The following is a 25,566-nucleotide window of genomic DNA, read 5'->3' as shown; positions in this document are numbered from 1 at the left end:
TGAAAGGGATGAAAAAGTGTTAGGTACTATGCTCACTTCCTGGGTGACAGGTTCAGTCACTGCCCAAACCTCAGCATCACATAATATATCCATGCAACAAACCTGTATGTGTACCCTCAAATCTAAAATAAAAGTTTTAATTATTTTTTAAAATTACTTTTTTCTTCAATATTAATCACTGTCCTATCCTGGTGATACATATGACATATAAGTGATCTGGTTAAATGCCTACTGAACCAGAAAAGACTATTTTGTGCAAGTTATCTCTTCTTTTTAAAGTATGATACAAAAAGGAAAATCCAGTAAAACTGGCCAGTTATCCAACAGAATTTAATCTAAATAACAGTAACGAGTTCCTTGTCTCCCTCTGAATCTTACTGTTCAGGGAATCTTCTCACCATTTGTTTACGGACTATGCTCAAAACAAAACAGAGCTAGGTACTTGATAGTCTGATTAATCTCAACTTTCCTTCAGAGACTCTTCTATCATCTGCTGAAGTCCTCTAGGGAAGTGGGCCATTTAGATGCACAGAAAACAGCTGGAGCATGAGGTGACACACAGACTTACTTTAAGAGATTAGCCCCAAGAGAAGAGCTTAGTTCTCAGTTAATCTTATGTATTCTCACTTAAGAAAATTTCAGGGAAATAAAATTATAAATACGGGTTATTTCCACAAACTAATCATTAGATAACTCTATGGCCCTGAGGACCAGAACAGGAATGATTCTGCCAAAAATGCCTTTCATGGGTATTAAATTAATTTCCTCTGAGAGGTAACAGAGCAGCGAGGATCAAATGAGGAGTTTCTATTAAGTTCTTGGAAAGACAAGTCAACATCTCCAGTAAGGCTTCATTTACTAAAAGGTAAATGTTATAGGTAAAATTGTGTGTGTTCCTGCCCCCCATCCCCAGAAAGATATGTTAGAGTCCTAGCCCCTAGTGCCTCAGAATGTGACCTAATTTGGAAATAAGGTCACTGAAGATATGATCAGTTAAGACGAAGTCATACTGGAGTAGGGTTGACCTCTAATCAAATATGACTGACGTCTTTATAAAAGGGAGAAATTTGGACACAGAGATACTTATAGAGGGAAGGTGACACGAAGAGACACAGGGTGAAGTTGGTCAGTTCATCTATAAGGCAAGGAGAGACACCCGGAACAGATCCTTCCCTCACAGTCCTCAGGAGGAATCAATCCCACCAACACCTTCATTTTAGACTTCTCACCTCCAGAATCATGAGTCAATAAATTTATGTTGTTTAAGCCACCTACTTTGTGGTACTTTGTTACAGCAGCCCTTGCAAACTAATACAACAGGCAATAAGAAATGACTTTAAAAGTGGTTGTAAGGTAAACACAAAACAGAACTGAACTAGAAATCCAAAAGTCTTAGATACTAGGCTTTAAACTCATAACCTTTGGCACAAATCTCTTCCTCAGTTTCCTTAGCCATACCTCTTTCAGGTTGTTGTGAGGATAGAACTTAATAATGTGTGGGAAAGTGCTTGGAAAAATACAAAATATTAAGCAAACAGAAGATGTTATCACCAAAGATTTGCAATATACTTAACACATTTTAAGAAAAAGGGCAAAGAGTACAGAAAAGATATAAGTGATCCTCATGTTTTTCCTCAAAAATAAGAGCTAATGACCAGATGTTAAACACTAAATACACATAGAAGTTAAAGCACCTTATGGTCAATATTTCCTTATCTGTTAATTTTTAAAACTACAACCCCCCGCTAAAAAACAGCTATTACTGATAGCTCACATAATAATTAATTCAGCCAATACTTTATATTCCAGAAACTGGCTAAATCTAAAAGATACAGAGCTCAAAGACAGGGTCTCTGCCTTCAAGGAGCTCTCTCTACAGAAAAGAAAATAGGAATTGATTAAATAGATTCACATAAGCTATGGAAAAGTTATGCATATAGTACAATAGAGCAGCTACATATCTTTGTACCGGAGTAGAGTTGACTTTAGATTAAATCCTGATATATATTTGAATAATGTTTAAATTCTCTGGAATTGATAAAGCATTAAACAATATACTATAGAAACACTTTAATGAGTTAATTGAAAAGTTGTTCAATTTTCCTTATCAACTCTTTGCTGACCAATACGCCATGTCAGAGAGAGAGAACTTCATCTCTCAGATTTTTTTTAAAGCAGGCTTAAACAAAAATTGTTTTGTGTTTTTTAAATTCACTACATTTGTATTTTATCATTCCCTTGTGCAGGAGAAGAAAAATACAATTAAGGCTAGCTAGCTGGATTTTTATTTTCATCAGAGACAACCAGAAAATTAATGTTGCAACTCTCCCTGAAAATCCTTCTAAAATGTACCCTTTCTTCTTTAGTCTGTATGTATGGGCAATGTATCCCAATTAAAGCTGTCTTTTTTGGCTAAAGACTTTTCCAAGTCTTTAGGAGTGTGCTGAGTATCAATGATCCAGGTACGGTACTCTAACTCTAAATACAGAAGAAACAGTATAGTGGGTTGATCTTTACTCCCAAGGTAGAAGACACAGGGAGAGGTGGGAGGGGGATAGTAAAAGTCAATTTAAAGACAATTAAATCCACTAGAAAAACGCTTATTGTGATTACATTTTTTACAAGAAAAAATATCTGAGATAACCGATCTATGTTGAATATAGGCTAAAGGTTCACTGAAAGTAGTTTGATGGAAGAACCAGGCTACACAGAAGTATAAAAGTAAGCATGAAACAGTGAAATGACTCAAAAAGTCTTTATCATCCTTTGTTTACTTATGCCAGTAAGAGCTTGAAAGCTGTATTTGCGAAGGCTAAAACACAAAGCAGATAATCTCTCAATGGATAATTGAGTTGACACTATTAAAGTCTGGGAGTTTTAAAGGCAGCAGATGTAATGGCCTCCATTTCTAGAATTTTAAAACTCAATGAGAAAAGAACAAGTAAAAATAAATAAATTGAGACAGAAGTCAATATATAACCCACTATAGCTATGCAAATAATTCTTTTTCCATTTTCTTCTGATCTATTTCACCTTTCTTTTCCATATTTTACCCCTTCCCCTTTCCTGCTTTCTCTTCTATGTCATTAAGCAAATACATAGCTTTTTCCATCTTCTCTACCTATATGCAGTTCCTAATAATTCCTGAATAATATCTTAATCACAACTCATAGCATATCAACGAATCTTAATCTAGCTCACATCTCATAAAAGACACAAACACATAAAAGTGTGACCAAGAAGGAAAAAGAGAAAGCCTAGACACCTGAAATACTCATGTCTAATTTGAGCTCCAAGAATTTAAAGAATCATATATACAGAAAGAAAAAAACAGACTTCTAAATAATCAGTGATCTCTAAGAACTTGAGATTTTTCCCTTTTAATTTAAAAAGGGGAATTTTAAAAATATATCAACTTTTGTATTAGATGGTTTCTTTATAAACCTTTACTTTGAAAAGAAAAACACTTTAAAAGTCCAATGAAAATAAATATATAAAAGCCATCAAAGCAGATGTATAACACTTGGAGAACTATTCCTCTGCATGCTATTTAGAAGTCAGTTTGTCTGGGATGCAGTCTTCCCTCAATTCAATATTTTAAATTTAAAAAATTAAAAGTATATGAGGAGAAGAAAAATAAGCAAATTCTTTTAAATACTTTTGAATATCTGAATTTTATACTTAACAACTCAAATATTCAACTACAGATGGTTCTTGCACAGTGTCCTCAAATTCAGCAAACTTACTGCTTATTAAATTAGAAAAGAAAAAAAATCAAGACAGTGAACTCTATTTTAAAAACTCAAACTGCTGATAAAACTTCACTTGATCCCACTGCCATGAACTGGCAAGCTTATAGGACACAATGGTAACTATGGTCCAATTATAATGAGTGTAAAGGGTAAATTAAGTAATGGTAGTAAATAAATGAGGATTGTCTAATAGATACCGCGGAAGAAAAATGTGGCTTCTTCACAAAGGCATTGCTTTCTGATGTTCTATCCTAAATATGCTTTTGTATCTTGTATCAGTTTTAGCTTCCAAATGAATCCCAGAGAAGGAATGTTGTGATCAAGAATAGCTTTGGTAGTGTTCCTCTTGGTTAGAAATGGGCAGATGATGAATTTTTAAATGTCATAAGGACCTATATAGTTACAATATTTAGTCACATTTTTCTATGGAATTACTGTGTCCAATATATACTAGTCTTTCAGAAGCCAAAGTATAATATGAGGGGCTGACAGGTAGAAATAACTAGAGGACTTCAACTGAAAACAACTTATTCTTAATTGACAAGTGCAAACCTACAAATAGGAAACTAAAAAGCACATTTCCATAGAAACGAAACATTACCTCCAATATAATATGAATGAATACATGAGGGCTGAGGGGATCCCAAGCATCACCCTTACAAGAGTGAATTGGAATAAGGCACAGATGAATTCTAAAAAGAAGTGAGAGAATATGTTTTAATATAGGGAACAGGCGAAAATTGGCAGGAAGGAAAGAACATTACAGTCATGGGAGCACGAATAAAGAGAAATCTGCAAATCAAGTTTAAAAAGTACATCTTTTTCCAAGATTTGTTAATATAAACATGTAATTATTTTTAGCACCTTTAACATATCGCCATAAATAAATCCTAAAGAACCAGGCAAGGAAATATATGTTTGTGTCTACATTGGAATATAACTACTGTATCTAATGCTCTTAAAGTTCATTTAAAACAAATCTGATTCTTCCCTTTCAGGCATAAACTTAAATAGTTAAGAGGGTATAAAAGCCTAAAGTAGGGCAAGTTTAATTCTATAATATTAGTAGTTTATTCGTATCTTGATGCAGGAAGGGAATTAAATAATTAGGTGCTTGTCTTTAAGAGCATTTTTCTTAGAACTAAAACAAAAGAAACAATAGGCTTTTATGTTTTTAAAGATTAAACTCAGCTAGTTGATTCTGCTCAATAAGTTATCAATGGAATATCTATTCCAAATATACTAAAATATAACAATTCACCTTCAAAATAATTAGTATTTGATTTTATCTAAAAAAGAAACATTTTCCTACAGCTCATCACTTTGCCAGAAATTTACTATATGCTTAAATAAAAGCATAAAAAAGCAGGAGGCAATCTTTGAAAAGTATGAATCAATGACAGTTCAATAGAAGAGAATTATCAGAAACATATCCATTGTATAAGGGGGAAAGAAAGTCGAGCCTTTTGGACATGCCAGAAAAGTCTAAGGTAACAACTTATCTTCAGATATATCACCAATAGTAAGTCTGCATACTATTTATGATAAATAATGCTTAAAGAGATAATAAATTGTAGTAAACAAAATTGATAATTCAACATGATAAAAAAAATTAAAAACTTTATCTCATCCAAAATAATCCCAACAGTATACGGAGGTAGATTAGCATAATGGTTAACAGTGTGGGTTCTAGAGCCAGACTACAGAGATTTATATTCTTACTCCTCCACTTCCTAGTTTAGCCATGTTGACTATGGAAAACTACATAATCTTTCTGTGCCTCAGTTTCTTCATCTGTAAAGGGAGGAAAATAAGAGTTCCTATTCTACAAAATTTGTGTGAAATTTTAAAAATTAATACAGGCCTAGCACTTAGTGCACAAGTATAAGCTGGTTAAGCTATTTTTATTATTACTGTTGCTATTATTATAGTTTAAACACCATACTGAATCTTCAGACATTTCTTTGAACTACCTATTGTACCTATTATTAACCACTAGCTCTTCAGTTAAAATATCAAAAATTATGGTCTAAGTAAGTCATAAGAGATCTAACCTAAAACAGAGCTTGCGTATTACAGATGGATATTCACAAAACCGTCTAATAAATGGGCAAAAATTAAGAAAAGTTTATGTGTTTCTGCTCCTGTTTGGATTCCAAAGCACTGCTGGCTTATACCCTCCAGCCACATAACAGTTAGGAATATGCCTTTGTCATCAACTATGTTAGAAAAGGGAAAGGATCATGTCTTTAAAAAATAAAGATTACAGATTTCTGGCTAAGGATGGTAGGTTGAACTTACATTTACAGGCACACTGTCCCACCAAAATGAAAAGTAAAGGGATTTTTTGTTTGTTTCTTTGTTTTTGTTTTTTGAGACAGGGTCTCACTCTGTAACCCAGGCCGGAGTGCAGTGGTGCAATCATGGCTCACTGCAGCCTTGACCTCCTGGGCTCAAGCGATCTTCCTACCTTAGCCTCTGGAGTAGCTGGGACTACAGGTATGCGCCATCATGCCTGGCAAATTTTTTTGTATTTTTTTGTAGAGACGGAGTTTCACCACCTTGCGCAGGCTGATACTGAACTTCTGGGCTCAAGCTATCCACCCACCTCAGCCTCCCAAATTACTGGGATTACAGGGGTGAGCCACCACGCCTTGCCTAATGGGATGTCCTTTTAAGGCTTACATTCGCAAAGATGAAGAGTCCACAAGATGAAACAACAATAACAAAATTATGGTAAACCACTTTTCAAACCTGAGAAATCTGAATACTAAACAGACAAAAGAGAAAACAGGGTTAGGGTTACACAACAGAATCTCCAAATGGCTAAAATGGCAGTACCAGGTACCTCTGGAAGTGAGAGAAAAGGTTTAAAAAGAGGATTTAAAAAAAAAAAAATCTGTTTAAAAATGTGTAAGCTTCCCAACTCCCCATTCCACCCCTTCACACTCCCAACAGGTGAACACCCCTCCCTCACCCCAGCAAAAGACTGGAGATTTATTCTCTGGGTAGAGATGTTTTTAATGGTCTTATTATTACTGAAAAACATAAGGCAAGTTTAGAACAGACATACCACACTAAAAAAGAAAATAAAGACAAAGTTTATGTGTTTCTGCCCCTGATTGGATTCCAAAGCACTGCAGGCTTATACCCTCCAGCCACGTAAGAGTCTTCTCTAAGGAATCTGACCAGCCTAAAATAAGACACTTAAAAGATGTACATCGCCAATAAAACAGCCTACCAGATTATCCTAAACAGAAACCTGTAAGTCGACAAGCCCTATCCAGAGGCACAGAACTACTACTCCACTCTTTAGAACTTTTTTTAGAACGCATCAGTGAACCACCACCACCACACATATAAGGAGAACCTGAAACAGGAAAGACAGAGACCAAAGCAAGCAAGCAAGCAAACAAACAAACAAACAAAGAGTAACTTGGAAGAAACAAATAATAGGTAAAGAGAAGAAAATTTCCAAAAACTATTCTTAATAACCTTCAAAGAGATAAAAGAGTATAAGCAACCATGAAACAAAAACTGGATTATTATTACACTTTAAGTTCTGAGATACATGTCCAGAATGTGCAGGTTTGTTAGATAGGTATGCATGTGCCATGGTGGTTTGCTGCACTCATCAACCCCTCATCACATTAGGTATTTCTCCTAAAGCTATCCCTCCCCTCGGCCCCCATCCTGCAACAGGCCCCAGTGTGTGATGTTTCCCTCCCTGTGCCCGTATGTTCTTATTGTTCAACTTCCACTTGTAAGTGAGAACATGCAGTGTTTGGTTTTCTGTTCTTGTGTTAGTTTGCTGAGAATGATGGTTTCCAGCTGCATCCATGTCCCTGCAAAGGACATGAACTCATCCTTTTTTATGGCTGCATAGTATTCCATGGTGTATATGTGCCACATTTTCTTTATCCAGTCTATCACTGATAGCATTTGAGTTGATTCAAGTCTTTGCTATTGTGAATAGTGCTGCAATAAACATACGTGTGCATGTGTCTTTATAGAAGAATGATTTATAATCCTTTGGGTAAATACCCAGTAATGGGATTACTGGGTCAAATAGTATTTCTGGTTCCAGACCCTTGAGGAATCACTACACTGTCTTCCACAATAGTTGAACTAATTTACACTCCCATCAACAATGTAAAAGCGTTTCTATTTCTCCACATCCTCTCCAGCATCTGTTGTTTCCTGACTTTTTAATGATTGCCATTCTAACTGGCGTGAGATGGTATCTCATTGTGGTTTTGATTTGCATTTCTCTAATGACCAGTGATGACGAGCTTTTTTTCATGTTTGTCGGCTGCATAAATGTCTTCTTTTAAGAAATGTCTGTTCATATGCTTCAACCACTTTTTGATGGGCTTATTTTTTCTTGTAAATTTGTTTAAGTTCTTTGTAGGTTCTGGATATTCGCGCTTTGTCAGATGGATAGATTGCAAAAAATTTCTCCCATTCTGTAGGTTGCCTGTAAAGTAATAGCAACAAAAGCTAAAATTGGCCGGGCGCGGTGGCTCACGCCTGTAATCCCTGCACTTTGGGAGGCCGAGGCGGGCGGATCATGAGGTCAGGAGATCGAGACCATCCTGGCTAACCCGGTGAAACCCCGTCTCTACTAAAATACAAAAAATTAGCCGGGCGCGGTGGCGGGCGCCTGTAGTCCCAGCTACTCAGGAGGCTGAGGGAGGAGAATGGCGTGAACCTGGGAGGCGGAGCTTGCAGTGAGCTGAGATCCGGCCACCGCACTCCAGCCTGGGCGACAGAGCGAGACTCCGCCTCAAAAAAAAAAAAAAAAAAGCTAAAATTGACAAGTGGGATCTAATTAAACTAAAGAGCTTCTGCACAGCAAAAGAACTGGATTTTTTTTTTTTAAAGTAGGGGGTCCAGTAACAAGAGAATTGTTTCAATCTATGGAGGACTGGAAGATAAAACTGAGGAAATCTCCCAATAAAGGAACACCAAAAAGAAAGATGTAGAAAATACTTAAGAAAAAAGATAATAGAGGGCCAGTCCATATTCCTACTACATCAAAGAAAATGGGGATTCGAAAACACCCACACACCCCAGAGAGAGACAGAGAGGAGGGCGTGGGGAGAAGGGGAGAGACAAAATCAAAAGAACTAACTCGATAAAATTGCCAGAACCCAGTAGTATTTTCTAGGTCAAAAGAAGCCACCAAGTACTCAGGTTGCTACTTGAGAGTGTGCTCCACCAAAATAAGGACCTAACAAAAAGGAAAGCAAGCAACAGGGGGTCCAACACAAGAAAGAAATTCTGAAGATGATAAGGATACTAAGGAAAAAAAAAGAGTCCAACAAAAAAACTATGCCAAAACCAGGTAAACAACCAGTATAGATTAGAACAAGTCAGAAGAATCTGAGAGCTACATCATTAAGAACATGAAATTAATAGAATAGTTAAGAGGGTATTTATAAACAGAATAGAGTTTAGAGATAAACCAATGATATGTTCATAGAAAACAAACCTACCTTTTAACAAGTATATGTATTCCATTGAAAATAAAACTGTGTACAAGAAAGAAAAAGTAACCACAGAATACTACTACATGGCAAAACTACAAATAGCATTTAGTCATAATGATGTAAACATTAAATACCGATATAATCAAAATTAGAATAACTGTACTGGGAGGATGGGAAGACAAGAAATGTGTATGTGACTGCATTAACAAGACAGATGGCCAGGTGTAGTGTGGCTCACACCTGTAATCACAACTCTTAGGAAGACTGAGGCAAGAGGATCGCTTGAGCCCAGGAGTTCGAGACCAGCCTGAGCAATATACTGAGATCTTGTCTCTACAAAAAAATTTAAAAATCACCTGAGCATGGCAGTGTGAGACTGTAGTCCCAGGTACTTGGGAGGCTGAGGTGGAAGGATCACTGGGCCCAGGAGGCAGAGGTTGCGTGAGCTATGATCATACCGCTGCACTTCAGCCTGGGTGACAGAGTGAGACCCTGTCTCAAAAACAAAACAAAACAAAAACAACAAAAAACAGGACAGGTAAGAGGACAGAGTTCTTATCTTCCACTGTGGGAAGTCACAGGTAGTGTAAAAAAAAAAAAAAAAAATCAAGTAGCAGCAATATAAACTTACTTGGATTTATGACAATAGATACCAAAAAAATCAGCTAAAATTGTTGAAGTTGTTTGTCTATAAGAAGCAGGAAATGAGATAAGGGTAATAGTAGCCACTGTCATCCTCCATTACAAGCCTCATAGAACTATCTGACTAGTACTCTTTAAACAATGTGCTTGTAAAACACTGATAAAATGTGTATAAAACACTGACAAAATTATATCAAAATTAAAAAATGTCCTAATTATAACATTAATGCATGCTTACATAATTTGCAAACTACACAAAGAAAGTAAGAATTAAGAAAGTTTGCCATCCAGGTAAAACTGTTATTAATATATTGCAGCATTGCCTTTGAAGTTTTGCCATACACACATACTTGTGTATATAGTTTTTTTAAACTCAGGGGTCATGCTGAATATGCAAATTACATAACCCTTTTTTTCAATTAACATTCTATCATTAACCTTTTCTGATGTCCTTAAGTATTCTTTTAAAACTCCTTAATACTCCACTTTATCCTCCAGCATCACTTCTTCAACCTCAGGGTCTATGAAATACTAAGCATCCCAAAACTACTTGCATCATGACTACCTAACATAATGCCTTATTGTAAGTACACGGCTATTATGAAGTTTAGTATAAACTAAACTCAAAAGTGATGTGACACATTTAAAGTGCAGATCATTTTTAAGAAAGGGAAGCATCAAGTATGTGTGTATTGCTCTGAAAAGACAGATGAGGCTGATGTTTTGTAATTTTTGTACAATTAAGGAAACACATGGCTTAAACCTCACCAGAAGAATTTTTCATTTTAAAATTTCCTTTAGTTAATTTTTCTTTAAATACAATATTCATAGTTTTAAAATGTAAGAAAATACAAGAATATTTATTGATTCTTAATATTAATATAACTTGTTGGAAGACATTCTTCGATGGGTCTTCTCCCAATCCTGTACATATTGCTAGGTATGGCCAGAATGCAAGATCCTGACCACTTGTTACCAGGGCTATTTGTCAGGGTTGTGTCTGCTGTGAACAACCTTGAAAAATGAGGTAGTCACCCAACAGGACAAAGAGCAGTCTTGCTTAAAAGCAATGGATCCTCCACGCCCAGAGCTCCTCAGCTCCAACCCACTGTATGTACAGCATCTATCCGTAACATATTCTATCACCCCCATAAAACTTGGAGGTGAGGAGAACTGAAGAAAATATGCTAATGCTCATGCTGTTTCTATGTCATGAGTAATAAGGTCCTTTGCCTCTGACCTAGGAGTCTCATGCCTTCTACATGACATGTAGAAGCATCTAAGAAATAGTAAATGTTTACTTATAGAGTTAAATCAAATTCCAGACCCATTAACTTACCTCTTGGCAATTCAGACCCCAGGAATCAAATATATGACATTTAAATAATTAAATAATACTGTCGTCTTCCTTCCCACCCATTTTAAATAAGTGTAATACATGAAAATCCAAGTTCCCCACAAAATTTTACTGTACATTTGTTCAAGACTTTCTACCAGCTTATATTAACCTTTTCTGCTGCTTCAATCCATCTGTCCCCAGCCAAATAAGCTTCATGATTCTACTTACATTTTCAATGCTTTTTTTCATTCTACATATTCCCTAAGAAGAGTTTTCTGGCGTTTTATCTCTCCAGCCATAAGACATAAAACGTGCACCTAAACAATTCACAAAGCCTACCTAAAAGGTACCAGAACCAATCAATGGAGCATACATGGTTGTGGTCTCTCCACGTAAAACAAATGTTGTCAATATATAACTGAAGCATGCTGGTGCCTCTTCAGACTTCAGTTCTAACCTTGTAAGCCCTGGGAACTCTCTCGTACCTCCATTAGGATGCTAGGTGTGGTTTTTCATCATTTATTTATAAGACTTTTTTCTTCTTAATCATAGACCTTAATACCTTCCCAGACTTTTAAGCAAATAACAAGAAATGATATTTATTTAAAAAGTAGGGAAAGAATCTCATAGCAACACATTATGCACAGGGAAATATGTTTTAGGGATTGACATAAGAAGGAAGATGGTGGAGGAAACTATCAGGGTTTTTCATTGTAGCCATAATATAAACAATGTACCACAGACACAGGATTCAGAGGGCTAAGAGGAATGAGTAGACCCAAAGTGACTGCTAGCAAAGAAAAAATCATACAAATGCTGAGAAAAATAGCAGATTAACAGTGATAAGAAAAAGAAAACAGAGAAAGATCTAGTAGTTTTGAAAGCAGGAAAAGTAAGCTAGCTCATGTCAGAGGTTATCCAGCAGTTACCAATCAACCTCCTACCGGAAGCAGAGGTCAAGCTGCTGAGGTGGGAAACCTAATGAAAAAAACATCCCTACATTCAAAGGAACGTGACTGAGACTTAAGAGATTAGGAAGTTGGTGGGGGCTGAGGGCTTCACCAGCTTCACTGAGAAAGCTCTGAACTGATACTGTTCTACATTAGTTAAATTTACTAACACAAGTAAGATAAGACTATAAGTTTCACATTTCAGTTATTCCCAGGAGTGCCACATCTGAAAAGAGAGTGTTGATTTATCAATATTCAATGAGACTATATCCCTGGGGAAATCTAAGTAAGAAATACACTGATAAGGGTCTTCCATGATATTTAGCTACAAGTAATGCCACTGCAAGTAAGTCTGTAACTTCCTTAACCAAAAAAAGGAGTTTGGACCACGGAAATTGTAATGTAAATTTCTAAGGACATTTCTAACCCAGATATTGCTATGAACCTCTTACATAAATATCTCACTTAAAATATAACTAATATTTAATGAACACTAAATCTGTGGGAGTTTGTCCATTTTCCCCATTTACACTTTTTATATTAACAAGTACATTTTTGGTAGAATCATACAGTATCACTCTTCAGTAAACATTTATTTTATTCCTAAAATGTTTCTTTTTTTTTTTTTTTTTTGAGACGGAGTCTCGCTCCGTCACCCAGGCTGGAGTAACATGGCACGATCTCGGCTCACTGCAAGCTCCGCCTCCTGGGTTCACGCCATTCTCCTGCCTCAGCCTCCCCAGTAGCTGGGACTACAGGTGCCCACCACCGCGCCCGGCTAAGTTTTTTGTATTTTTAGTAGAGACGGGGTTTCACTGTGGTCTCCATCTCCTGACCTCGTGATCCACCCGCCTCGGCCTCCCAAAGTGCTGGATTGCAGGCGTGAGCCACTGCGTCTGGCCTCTTAAAATGTTTCTACTGAAACAACCTTGTTTATGCATTAGGATCCAGATGAGGTTGCCACAGGTTTCAACACAAAGTATGACAATAAACTCCTGCTACAGAAATTCATGGGATGTTTCCAAATCATAAGCAGCAGAAGGCTCCATGCCTGCTGCAGCCATGAGCAGCTGCTGATGTACTTCCCTCTGAGGTTATCCAGCTATCCAGCTCCCCTTCTCCAGGACTTACAGCCACCACTGTTTGACCTTTCCCCATGCCCATCCCTGCTTCCTCCAAGAGCTAAAGCCAATCATGATTAACTCCATCCAGCCAAACCTGTTACTTCTCAAAAGAGATGTCCTGTATGGGCTTCTTAATACATAACATGGTGTGGACACTCAGAAATTACTGTGACAGTGGAATCACTGTGGGTGCCCAAGGTTTCTATCCATCTTGATTATGAGCTTGAATTGAGGCTTAGCCAGAGACAGCAAAGGGTACTGCAGAAGAAGGCTGGCTCGTGTCTTAAAACGTACCCAGGTTTTGTTTTCTTTGAGTGTGATAAAATGACAGGCACAGAGACAACTGCCTTGGGAAGAAGAGTTTATTACTCGCAATTCTAGGAGGAGGAGGCATGCCATGAAGCACAGGTCTATATGGGAAGGTACCAGGGTCAGTCAGGAGGCAGAATGAGAGAGGGGAAAGCATGGCACAAGCTTTTATTATGGTTTTCAGCAGAAAAGGCCAATGCAGGGAATGGTAAACAGTTTAGAATTGGCTGGTTTGAGTAATTTCAGTGGGCTCCAGAGTGTAAGAACCGTCCCTAGTTGCCTGTTACCTGGCCCTGGGGGTGTAAGTTAGGGTAGGGGGATAGTGGCTCAATCTGTGAAAGTTCAATAAAGGAGGTGGTTGGCAGTATGGGCTCTAGACTGGCTGTTTTACATACGAAAATGCTCACAGGAGAGTCATTTGCTATCTCTGGGAATTTTCCAGCCCTGGAGGAGTGGTCTGCCCTCAAGCCAGCAAGGCCCCAAGATGTCAAAGCATCATAAAATACAGAAAATAAAAAACAAGAATAATACAGCTCAGATTGTACTTCTGGGCTCAGAGCCCATCCAGATTTTTACTTCTTTTATAAACTCTGGTAACAACCACCATTCTCAGTTCCAGAATTTCCCTAAATTAAAAGCCTTCTTTGGCCCTAGAAGCACTACCAATCCTACCTCCACACTGTCACCACTACCATGCATTGGTGATAAATGTAACACACTATTCATTCCGAATGGTCTTCCCTTGGTTTAATAGTGACTGTTTGTATCATAATTTAAAATCTGTATCACAGCCTACCAAAATAATGATATGGCCTTTGCTACAACTTCTGAGAAAGTCATACTACTGCTGTCAGAATCTTTCAGAACACTAAAGCTTCAGGTGCTAAAACAGCATTCAGGCTAGGCTTTTCAAGTTTTACTATTAGCTTGTTTAAATGTTTGCATAAAATTTCAACAAAAGGAACACAAAAATAATGCTTCAGGTTTTCAAAGACATCACTAGTGTTTATCACCTTATAGACGAAAAGCAAGGAAGCTGACTAGATAAATATCAAGGCATCTCCCCCTCTCCCTGCCTCTAAGCTTCTGAACAAAATTTTTGCTCTACTTTAAAATGTCATCGGTCATGCATTTTTAGGAATCACAGTTTGGATTTGACATCATACAGTACAGTAGATATTTAAGCAGAGGAAAAACTTGAATCTCTGTATTGATATTGTAACTGGTAAGATTCATTTTACTGTTGAACTGTTATACACACTTTCCTGATCATTCCACATAAAAGTAAAACTAGGTCTGTTTAAAGGACACACACAAATATAGCACATCAATAACCTGGGGCTTTCTTTTTACTATATTGTTTTTATAATCACAGACATGCTTGCTAGGTAATATAATCAACATGAAACAAAATATTAGGTAGAAGACTGGTTTAAAAACAAAACTACATGGAAATAAAGCTATAGATATACAGATTTCCAGGGATTTTTACAAACAGCCATAATAGTAGGAAATCTAAAATCTGTCAACTGTTAATCAAGTCTGGATGCATACCATAAAAAATATAAACCTACTACTGCTTGATGAGACGTTTAGTCACAGCAGCCGAACATGGCAATCCAATCTGTACGCTTCATACTAAGGCATCTATTTAATCCTTTCAGATCAGGCTTGAGAATCACATGACCTAAAAATGTTCCCAAATATCTTTCCTAACTTCTATAAAACTCTTCCAACACAGACAACAAGCAAAAACAAAAACAAACAAAAATCTTAAAGGTAGTTACTTCAGATTGACGTCCCAGTGAAGCACCCAAATGAAAAGCTCCTGAACCAGTTCACACACTAAGCAAAATACAAAGAACCAAAAACAATTAAGGTTAAGTTCCAACTTACACAAACCAAAGAGTTTTATAATGCCAAAATCTGTAACAGAAATCTAATTCTTTAGCAGTTCAGTATCCAGTGACTAACTAATCAACATGGAAACTGAAAATAAAAACAAAAACAAAAACAGAAACTGGGCAGCCACGAAGCCTTTTCAAAAATTGGCAATCAAAACTTCACTATCCTGTAGCAAATTCAAAACCTGAACTAAAGTCTCTGAAACAACAGAACTCTCTAATAGATTATGAGATCACAGACATGACATTTAGTTTCCTGAACCATTTCATCAACATCATTATAAGGAATCAAATGCCTTCGTAAAAATGAAACAAAAAACCTCCAAGTTCACTGATGGAAAATGGATAATTTGTCCAAAAACACTGGACTCTATGCATACAAGTATCACCTCCTTATTAGGGTTTTTATACCTTCTCTGCTGCTTCATCCCTACACTGGTCCATTAGGGCACCCTGATCTTCACTGAAAGTTATGGTCTAAACCAGAGAAAACAACAACAAAAATTTCCTTCTCTTAGTTCTTAGCATCGCTGACACACTCTAGCATTCCCTCAACTAACATCTACTGCCCAAATGCTATATGCCAAGTCCTATATTATTCATTGAATTTTCTAAAATATTTTACAAAATATTAATGAAAAATAAAAGGGAAATAAACAACAGCAAAAAGAATATAAAATATCCTGGCTTACATCTGAATTAAGCATTAGGATCTTACTAGATCCCTGCCCAGCAGGTATTGATGGCATGATGAAAGCCTTGTCAGAAATACTGCTAAGATAACTATACTACAACTCTCAAAAAGTGAAATATAACTATACAGGCACATTGTGAAATTTCCTTGCTTTCCAGCTCAAGGTCAGTCTCCTTACTCTCTTCAGTATAATTTCTTTTTTTCCCAAAATGAGGGCAAAGAGAACAGTTCTAATCTTGTCACTTAATTCTCATGTCTAGGCTAGGAGACCTACCTTTCTCATATTTAACAACTATAGCATTCTTTTACAAGAATGGCATGCCCTGCTAAAGAATTCTGGAACCATTTAGATAACAGCTAGCCGATGAAGATCCTAAGATTATTGCAACAGAGAAACAACTTGAGTCCCTAGTTACATGACCTTGAGCATGCATTTGTTTCCTCTAAGCCTTTGTTTCCTCATCATACGATGTTAGTAAGATTAACCTCACATGGTTGTTTTAAGTATAAAGTACACCAGTGTGATGATGGGCCTAACATAATGTGTGCTACATGGCAGAAACACATAATAGGTCTCTTCCCTTTAAGTACGCATAAAAATTCAACATTAGAGAATGGACAAAACTGTGACGCACCATCTGCTGGTGTACACGCATAATCACAGTATCAAAATTCTACTTACTTCCAGCTCAAATAAATCCTTCCCTGATTTATATCTAGCACAACTGCTTGCTTTCCCTTTTGATGAAACCTCAGACACTTTACCAGTATCTATTAACCTGATACTGTAATTATTTGTACATATATTCTCCATGTGAACAATTAACTTAAAGCCAGAAACTCTTATTCTTCTTTCCTTTCTTTATGCTAATAAAAGAAGTTTTTGAAAGTAAATTAAAACAAATCTTTCAATGCTTATCCATTTAGGAATAAAAGGACTACCTTGAATAACAGAAGTTTCTATACAAGTTACAAATGAGTAGTTAGCATCTTCTTTGAGATTACATAACTTCTTCCCAAATTGTTATTCATTGTTAGTAAGAGTTACATATTTAGTAATTTGTCCCTTGAGAAGGTTCTTGGTTCTCTGGAAGAGGAAAAATTCATAATGACCAGTTAATGATGTCAATGTAGTTGATTACTGTTGGTAGTAGAGTGTGCAAATTAATTTCCCCCAACTCCACTTTTCTCGTGTCTAGTCCCCATAAAAACATAAAGAGGAAGCTGGGTGCAGTGGCTCACACTCATGCCTGTAATCCCAGCACTTTGGGAGGCCGAGGCAGGTAGATTACAAGGTCAGGAGATGGAGACCATACTGGCTAACACGGTGAAAACTCGTCTCTACTAAAAATACAAAAAATTAGCCGGGTGCGGTGGCGGGTGCCTGTAGTCCCAGCTACTCGGGAGGCTGAGGCAGGAGAATGGCGTGAACCCGGGAGGCGGAGCTTGCAGTGAGCAGAGATAGCGCCACTGCACTCCAGCCTGGGTGACAGAGCGAGACTCGGTCTCAAAAACAATAATAAATAAATAAATAAACAAACCATAAAGTTTTATTCTATCTGCAGCTTGTAAGTATTCACAACGGTACGTAAAAGATACACACTGAGTAAAAGTTTGACTCTGAAAGTTGGGAGAACGAGTAGCTCTGGATACCTCTAAATTGATGCGCATTTAACCCAAGTGCAGGCATACCTTTAACTGTTTTTTATTGAAACTATTAACACCCATTTCTCTGCCTCTTTAAACAAAACATCAAGAATATATTTAAAGGTCTTCCTGATTTCTCAGGGTCATTATTATTTATGTAAGTATCAATTAATTGAGCTACATCTCAGAAATACCTGCTATAGATACTATTACCCCAGACAGTAAGTACTCCATATAGACTGTTGGACTAGACATGGTATATATTATCAGCAAGACATAGCAACAGGGACAATATTACAGACAAGTGTTTGCCCTCTGTTCCTACCTATTCGTTTCCCCAGAGTTGAGGAAGGAGTATGTATTTATCCAACAACCCCTCACTTCTTTATCTTCTATCTTTTCTATGCTTCTTTGCTGAGGTGCCACCTGCTGCTACCACTACAATTTCTATCACTTCTAACCAAAACACTTATCTCTGCTGCTCTCTTCTGTCTTCTCTGCTGTTTTCAATCAACTGCCCATCCATCAAAATGCAAAAACTAATTACTAAAAACATAGCATATTATGAAAGCATACATTTATTTTTTAAATCGACATATATTTATAAAAATTCCAAGTAAACTTTAGAATAAAGTGTGTTGAGGTATGCAAAAAATCTTACTGAAATTTTTATTGCAGTTGCACTGAATACACAAATTAATTTAAGGAGAACTGGCATCTTTTTTTTTTTTTTTCCTCTTTTTTGAGACGGAGTCTCGCTCTGTCGCCCAGGCTGGAGTGCAGTGGCCGGATCTCAGCTCACCGCCTCCCGGGTTCACGCCATTCTCCTGCCTCAGCCTCCCCAGTAGCTGGGACTACAGGCGCCCGCCACCTCACCCAGGTAGTTTTTTGTATTTTTTAGTAGAGACGGGGTTTCACCGTGTTAGCTAGGATGGTCTCGATCTCCTGACCTCGTGATCCGCCCGTCTCGGCCTCCCAAAGTGCTGGGATTACAGGCTTGAGCCACTGCGCCCAGCCGAACTGGCATCTTTAAAACATTATGTCATCCCATGGTAATTCTCTTCTATTAGTTATGTCTTCTTTTATATCCTTTAATAGAGTTTCATAATTTCTCCATAATGGTCTTTTGCATTCTTTTTAAAGGTTAGCTACTTGATTGTTGCTATTATGAATGTTGCTAAGTCAATTTTTTAAAACGGGGAGGACTTGCCCTACCAGACTTTAGAACATAGTGCAAAGCCACTGTAATAAAAAAACATTGACACTAAACACAGACAGACAACTGATCAATGAAATATGAGAAATAATTCATACATACTAAGTGTGTACTACCAATCAGCAGGAAAAGTGCAAACTGCTTGTATTCTACAGGAAGAAAAATAAAATCACCCCCTACACCTCACAGCCTAAATAAAGGTAAACTCCTAAGAAATTACAGACCCAAATACAAAATATAAAATTATAAAGCAAATAGAAGAAAATGGAGATATGTGATATTGGATTAGAAGAGCATTTCTTCAGAACATAAAAACACACACCACAGTGTGTTGATTTACATGTTGTGATGTGATGATTTAACCACTTGAAAATTAAGGATTCCTTATCAAAGGCAGCTACAATGGACAGAATTAACAGTTATAACAACGTCTAAAACCAACACAGACTAATGTCTAGAATATTCAAGACACTCCTACTGAGTAAGCAAAATGGACAAAGGATATAAATAGTCAATTCATGTTTATTTATTCAACAAATATTTATAGAAAACCTACCTTTTTAAGTGCTAGGGATACAGGTGTGAACACAGATAAGGTCTCTGCCTTCAAGGAACTTGAGCAGAGAAAATAAATAACTATATAATTAATATAAGGTTTTGTTGTGATAAAGACAATGAAGAAAGATAAAGCAGAACCCTCTGGGGACATGATATTTAAGAAGAGATCTGAATGAAGTGAGTGAGCCATGTGAATAAGGGGCAAGAGTTTTTTAGGCAGAATAAAACAGCAAGAATGGGAGGTCTTGAGAATAGAAAACAAATACGTGAAGAAATAACTAACTAATAATCAGAGTTATTATCAATAATAATAACTCACTAATAATCAGAGAAATAAAAATTTAAATTATATACCACTTTACAAATGAAAGATTGGCAAAAATATAACGTAAGGGAGTACGGAGTGTCAGTGGAAATGGAGGAAAAGAGAACTACCATGTACTCCCAGTAAGAATGTAAACTAGTACAGACATTCTGGAAATCAAGTTGACAAAACTTAGTGAAATGAAGTATATGTATATATACCCTATTATCCAGAGATGCCACTCTGAAAAATCAAAGTTCTCCCAAAAGCCCGTAAGAGGACATGTATGAAAACGAAAATCAAAGTTGTCTGTGGTAGCAGAATATTACAGACAACCTAGGTGACCATCACCAGAGGGCCAGAGATGTGGTAAGTACATTCACTGACACACCTAAAGTAGTTACAAGTTATGAAACAGATATACAGAGATCCAAATGGATAGCAGTTTTTTGATGTTTTTGGCACTGAAATACGATTAAAAAAAAAAAAGTCTCAGATTTGCTTCAAAATAATACAGTTTGCAGAGATGGAGTTGTGGGGAGGAGGTACTAGGGGAGGAATAGTTAATAATATGAAGCAAGATTAGCTCTGAGTGGATAATTGTTGATGCTGGATGATGGACACATGGGGGGTTGGTATTTTCTCTACATTTGGATCTGTTTGAAGTTTTCTATCACAAAAGGCATTTTAACATGTTGAATGAAAAAAGAAACAGAAGATCTTTAGCACAACATCATCTATATAAATTTAAAATGTGTACATAAAACAGCACCATATATTTTTTAAAGAGACAGACATATCCAAAAATACATTAGTATGAACATGTATGTAGGCAAAGAATTAAAATACTGAGGATAAATGAGAACTATTTTAAATAAAACAAGAGTCTTGCCAAAAGCTGATAGTCTGTCATTAATCTGAAGAGTTTGATTAATTCAACTTTTTGCACCTGAGGTCAGAAAAGAAACAGTAAACAAATACAGAGCCCTCCAGGACCACATAGGAGATATAACTAAGTCTGATTTGGGAGGAGGGGGTATTCCTGCCCCATATCTTAGACCCACTGAATCATAATCTCTGGGATCAGGCCAAAGGTTCCACTGTTCAATTTCCATTTCAGAGGAGAAACAACAGTACAGTAAGTGAAATAATATTGCAAGCTCACAAACCAGCAAGTGAAAGGGGTGGAATTCAAGCCCAGGGTCAGAACTGCCACTGTTACTCACTGTGCTACCAATGCTGCACTATCATACTTAAAACCTGCATACTGTTACCAGACTGAAGTTCCTAAACTGCTATTGTATCCCACAATGACACTGTTCTTAGCAACCACAAAAAAAAATTAAATTCTATATAGTTTATATACCCCCAATCATCCTCATCTACTTTTTCAACATATATCCCACTTTTCTCCAAGATAAATCCTCTCTTCCAGTCACACTAGTCCTCCCTACTGCTTCCAGGATACCCACAACACTTCTAAGCAGTTTCTCCAAACTAAAATACCCTCATTTCCCTTCTACATTTATTTATATCCCATCCATCCTACAAGGTCCAGTATGCAGAACACTTTTATAGCATTAATTGAATGAACTAAAGTCCCAAAGCTGCTCCATGAGGTTTCCCTGATGACTTCAGCACATACCTTTTCCTTCTTTAATTTCTTTTGCACTTACTCTGTATACCATTCAATTAGCACCTTATTACAGTAACACCTCATTTATCCAGCATCATTGGGAAAGGAAAGTGTTCATCAGAAGCAAATTTTCCAGAGAACTTAAGTATTAATTTAGGAAGCAGCAAAACAGAGTGAAAATAGTGCTGACTTTAGTTACAAACAGACGTAAGTTCAAATCCCAGTTCTGCCACTTACTAGCTAAGTGTCTTTGGGCAAATATCAACAAACCTTTCTAAGTCTGCTGCATTGCCTATAAAGTGGAATATACTACTAACTTCACAACATTGTTATGGGTATTAAAGAAATCATATGTGAAGAATCTGGGCCGGGCATAGTGGCTTACGCCTGTAATCCCAGCACTTTGGTAGGCTGAGGCAGGCGGATCATCTGAGGTCACGAGTTTGAGACCAGCCTGATCAACATGGAGAAACCCCATCTCTACTAAAAATACAAAAATTAGCCAGGCATGGTGGCACGCGCCTGTAATCCCAGCTACTCGGGAGGCTGAGGCAGGAGAATCACTTGAACCCAGGAGGTGAAGGTTGCAGTGAGCTGAGATCATACCACTGTACTCCAACCTGGGCAACAAGAGTAAAACTCCACCTCAAAAAGAAAAAAAAAAAAAATCTCATGTAACAGTCTTTAAATCATGACTATAACTATTAGGCACTAATGCATTAAAATCATTTTATGGAAATATTCATCAAACGCATATACTTTGATATTTTTCTCAGATGACAGTGAATATAAATTGAGCATCTCTTGATAACTCGTAATTCATTCAACATTTGCTCATTCAATAAATATTTAACTAGGGGCAACTATGTGCAAAGTGACTAAGGATTCAAAAGAAAACATGGTAAACATGGTCCCTGCACTCATGGAGTTTAGAGTCTACTAGTAATTAAATAATTTCACTTTGGGTTACAGGATACAAGTGAAACAAGGTACAGAGTGGAGAAGAAGGGAGGACCTACTTTAGAAAGGATGGTCAGGGAAGGCACTGGGACTTGACAGATCAAAAGGAGCCAGTCATAGAAAGGGCTGGGGAAAGGGAACACTGTACTGAGGTGTCACAGTGTTAGCATATTCAAGGACTGAAAGGCGGCTATGGGGGATCAGGAATAAAAGGGAAAATAGTAAGACATGTGTCTGCAGAATTAGGCAAGGACCAAATAATTCAGTGTCCTGTGGACCACTGTTAGTCTGAGTTTTATTCTAAATGTAATGGGGAGTGACATGACAAGATAGATAATGTAAATGCACCAAGCATTTCAGGAACAGATGACTTTTTCTTATCCCTTTTTGGAGTAACCATTGACAAATCTGACTTAGCGCTTCCATCTCAAAATAAAAACAGCAACAATAGAGTGCAATGATTTTCAAAGTTTTACTTAGAAGAGCAGCATCTTTTTTTAAATAAATGAAACATTTCATCTAAGATGGCCTCTCTGGTCCTTATTTCATATGATGTCACCTCTTTCAATTTCTTCTATAACAGAGTTTTAAAACATTGGTATAAATAAAGAACACTGGTGTAGGAGTCAGAAATTCAGTTATAGTCCTGACTATGACTTAACAGCCATATAACCTTGTGCAGGCCACTTAATGCCTTGACTCAACTTCTCCTTTACTAAAATGGATATAATGCCTGACATGCTTACCACACACAATAACAGTGTGGATCAGATGCAATAATTTGGGTGAGGAAAGCTGTCAACACCTACAATGTAAACTAGAAACTATATATCTTACTGCTTTTGTAATAAATTCTGGTTGCTTGACTGATGTCCGAAGCATTTTAAAATATTAAGGCTCCAAGCATGAATTAACTTGCGCAAATGTCCAAGCCAATTAACAAATTCATGGGTATGGTGTTAAATGAAATAAACACATCTACTGAATCCCTACTAAAACTGAGGTCCTATGCAATGCTATAACCAGTAGCAAAGAAAAACTAAATTTGGTGTTTAACAGAGAATGAAGTTTATTTTTAAATTACTTATTGAGGTTTAAAAGTCAGTATTATGTATTTTAAAATTAAGAGAATACCTTTCAAATGTCGCACCATAAAAAATGATAGGTAAGAGAGGTGACAGATATGTTAATTAGCCTGATTTAATCATTCCGCACTGCATACATATATCAAAACACCATATTGTACCACACAAATGTATATAATTTTTCAATCAAAAGCATTAAAAATTATAATAAGTCAATGGGTTAAAAAATAAATATGCTGTCCCCAATTTCTCAATACTTTCAAAGTGTTAAATTTACTCATTTTCATGAATCACTGAATTAGGTTATATTTGCGCATTAAAAAGTTTATCTAGCCTACCTTCAAATAGGTTGGCTTCTCTCTTTAAAAAAATATAGGCCGGGCGCGGTGGCTCAAGCCTGTAATCCCAGCACTTTGGGAGGCCGAGGCGGGCGGATCACGAGGTCAGGAAATCGAGACCATCCTGGCTAACCCGGTGAAACCTCGTCTCTACTAAAAATACAAAAAATTAGCCGGGCGTGGTGGCGGCGCCTGTAGTCCCAGCTACTCAGGAGGCTGAGGCAGGAGAATGGCGTAAACTCGGGAGGCGGAGCTTGCAGTGAGTTGAGATCCGGCCACTGCACTCCAGCCTGGGCGACAGAGCGAGACTCCGTCTCAAAAAATATATATATATATATACACACACACACATATACACACACACACACACATATATATACACACACATATATATATATAAAGAAGGCCGGGCGCAGTGGCTCAGGCCTGTAATCCCAGCACTTTGGGAGGCCGAGGCGGGCGGATCACAAGTTCAGGAGATCGAGGCCATCCTGACTAATACGGTGAAACCTTGTCTCTACTAAAAATTAAAAAAAAAAAAGGGTAGCTGGGCGTGCTGGCGGGTGCCTGTAGTCCCAGCTACTCAGGAGGCTGAGGCAGGAGAATGGCGTAAACTCGGGAGGCGGAGCTTGCAGTGAGTTGAGATCCGGCCACTGCACTCCAGCCTGGGCGACAGAGCGAGACTCCGTCTCAAAGAAAAAAATAAAGAAATAACGTGAAGATAGGAATTTTCAAGCAGTTATAAAACAAATCAAAATAGTAAATCCCCATTGCAGCAGTTAGAAATAGGAACTGGATATACACACAGCAAGATGGGTAGGTCTAAATGATTTCCTGTGGGGCTGGGGGTTGCAGAAATGAGGAACAGGATTAGAGAACAAATGAGTAAATGAATTAATGTCAATTAAACAGCAGAAAGGCCTGACATGAACCAATGATGATACCATGCCATGAACTGAGGAGTATTAACTCAATATTCTATACTTAAAGGCTTACTCTCACAGTATTTAATACTATGAGAGTATTAGGTTGTGATTCATAAAAATGAATACGTTTCACACTTGAAAAGCACTGTGAAATTTAGAATGGCATATTTTTACTTTTTTAACTTTAATTACAATTATTAATATTTTTGATTGATAACTATACATTTAAGAGTTACAACATGGTATTTTCATATAACTTATAAGTTATATATAAGCTAGACTTAGACATCTACACTTACAGAGGGTTGACTTAGAAATAAGTAGTTACATAGATAGGTCAAAATAAATAGTTATATAAATAGGCAAATACACTAGATAGACTAAATCACATAATTTAAAATACCTAAAGGATTGACCCCATATTATTAATCTTTTTAATGTAAAAGATAAAGGGTAACAATTTTAGAAAATACAGATATACAAAATAAATCTTGACAGGTATTGGAGAAAGGAAAAGACTGGATTTTACCAGTGGTGCTTTTTTTAATTAAATGAGATGAGGGATTTCTATCCTGTTTCATGAAAATAAACCACAAGTACTTTTTACTCTATTTTTAAAACGAATGCTTCATCATTACCAAAATTACAGAATAAGCATACCTTTAAAATATTTTTTTTTTTTCTTTTTTT

At 36.9% G+C, this 25,566-nt stretch overlaps 1 protein-coding gene across 16 annotated transcripts in view; it reads right to left on the bottom strand.

Moving 5' to 3' along the window:
- Positions 1–25,566, bottom strand: part of SSBP2 (single stranded DNA binding protein 2) — a 323,926-nt gene that overhangs the window by 277,614 nt on the left and 20,746 nt on the right. The window contains exon 1 of one of the 16 annotated variants that reach the window (XM_037982163.2): positions 4,354–4,912. The exons of 14 other annotated variants lie outside the window; for them this stretch is intronic. In XM_037982163.2, the coding sequence (XP_037838091.1) occupies positions 4,354–4,403 (50 nt within the window). In that variant the 5' untranslated portion in view covers positions 4,404–4,912. Of the gene's footprint in view, positions 1–4,353; positions 4,913–25,566 lie in introns of those variants that run through there. One more of the 16 variants, XM_073014638.1, reaches the window with a different exon arrangement.

The sequence above is a fragment of the Chlorocebus sabaeus genome, chromosome 4, assembly GCF_047675955.1.
Source record: "Chlorocebus sabaeus isolate Y175 chromosome 4, mChlSab1.0.hap1, whole genome shotgun sequence".
NCBI lineage: Eukaryota > Metazoa > Chordata > Mammalia > Primates > Cercopithecidae > Chlorocebus > Chlorocebus sabaeus.
The sequence above is the reverse complement of the archived record's forward strand: the minus strand, read 5'-3'. Positions and strand labels throughout refer to the sequence as shown.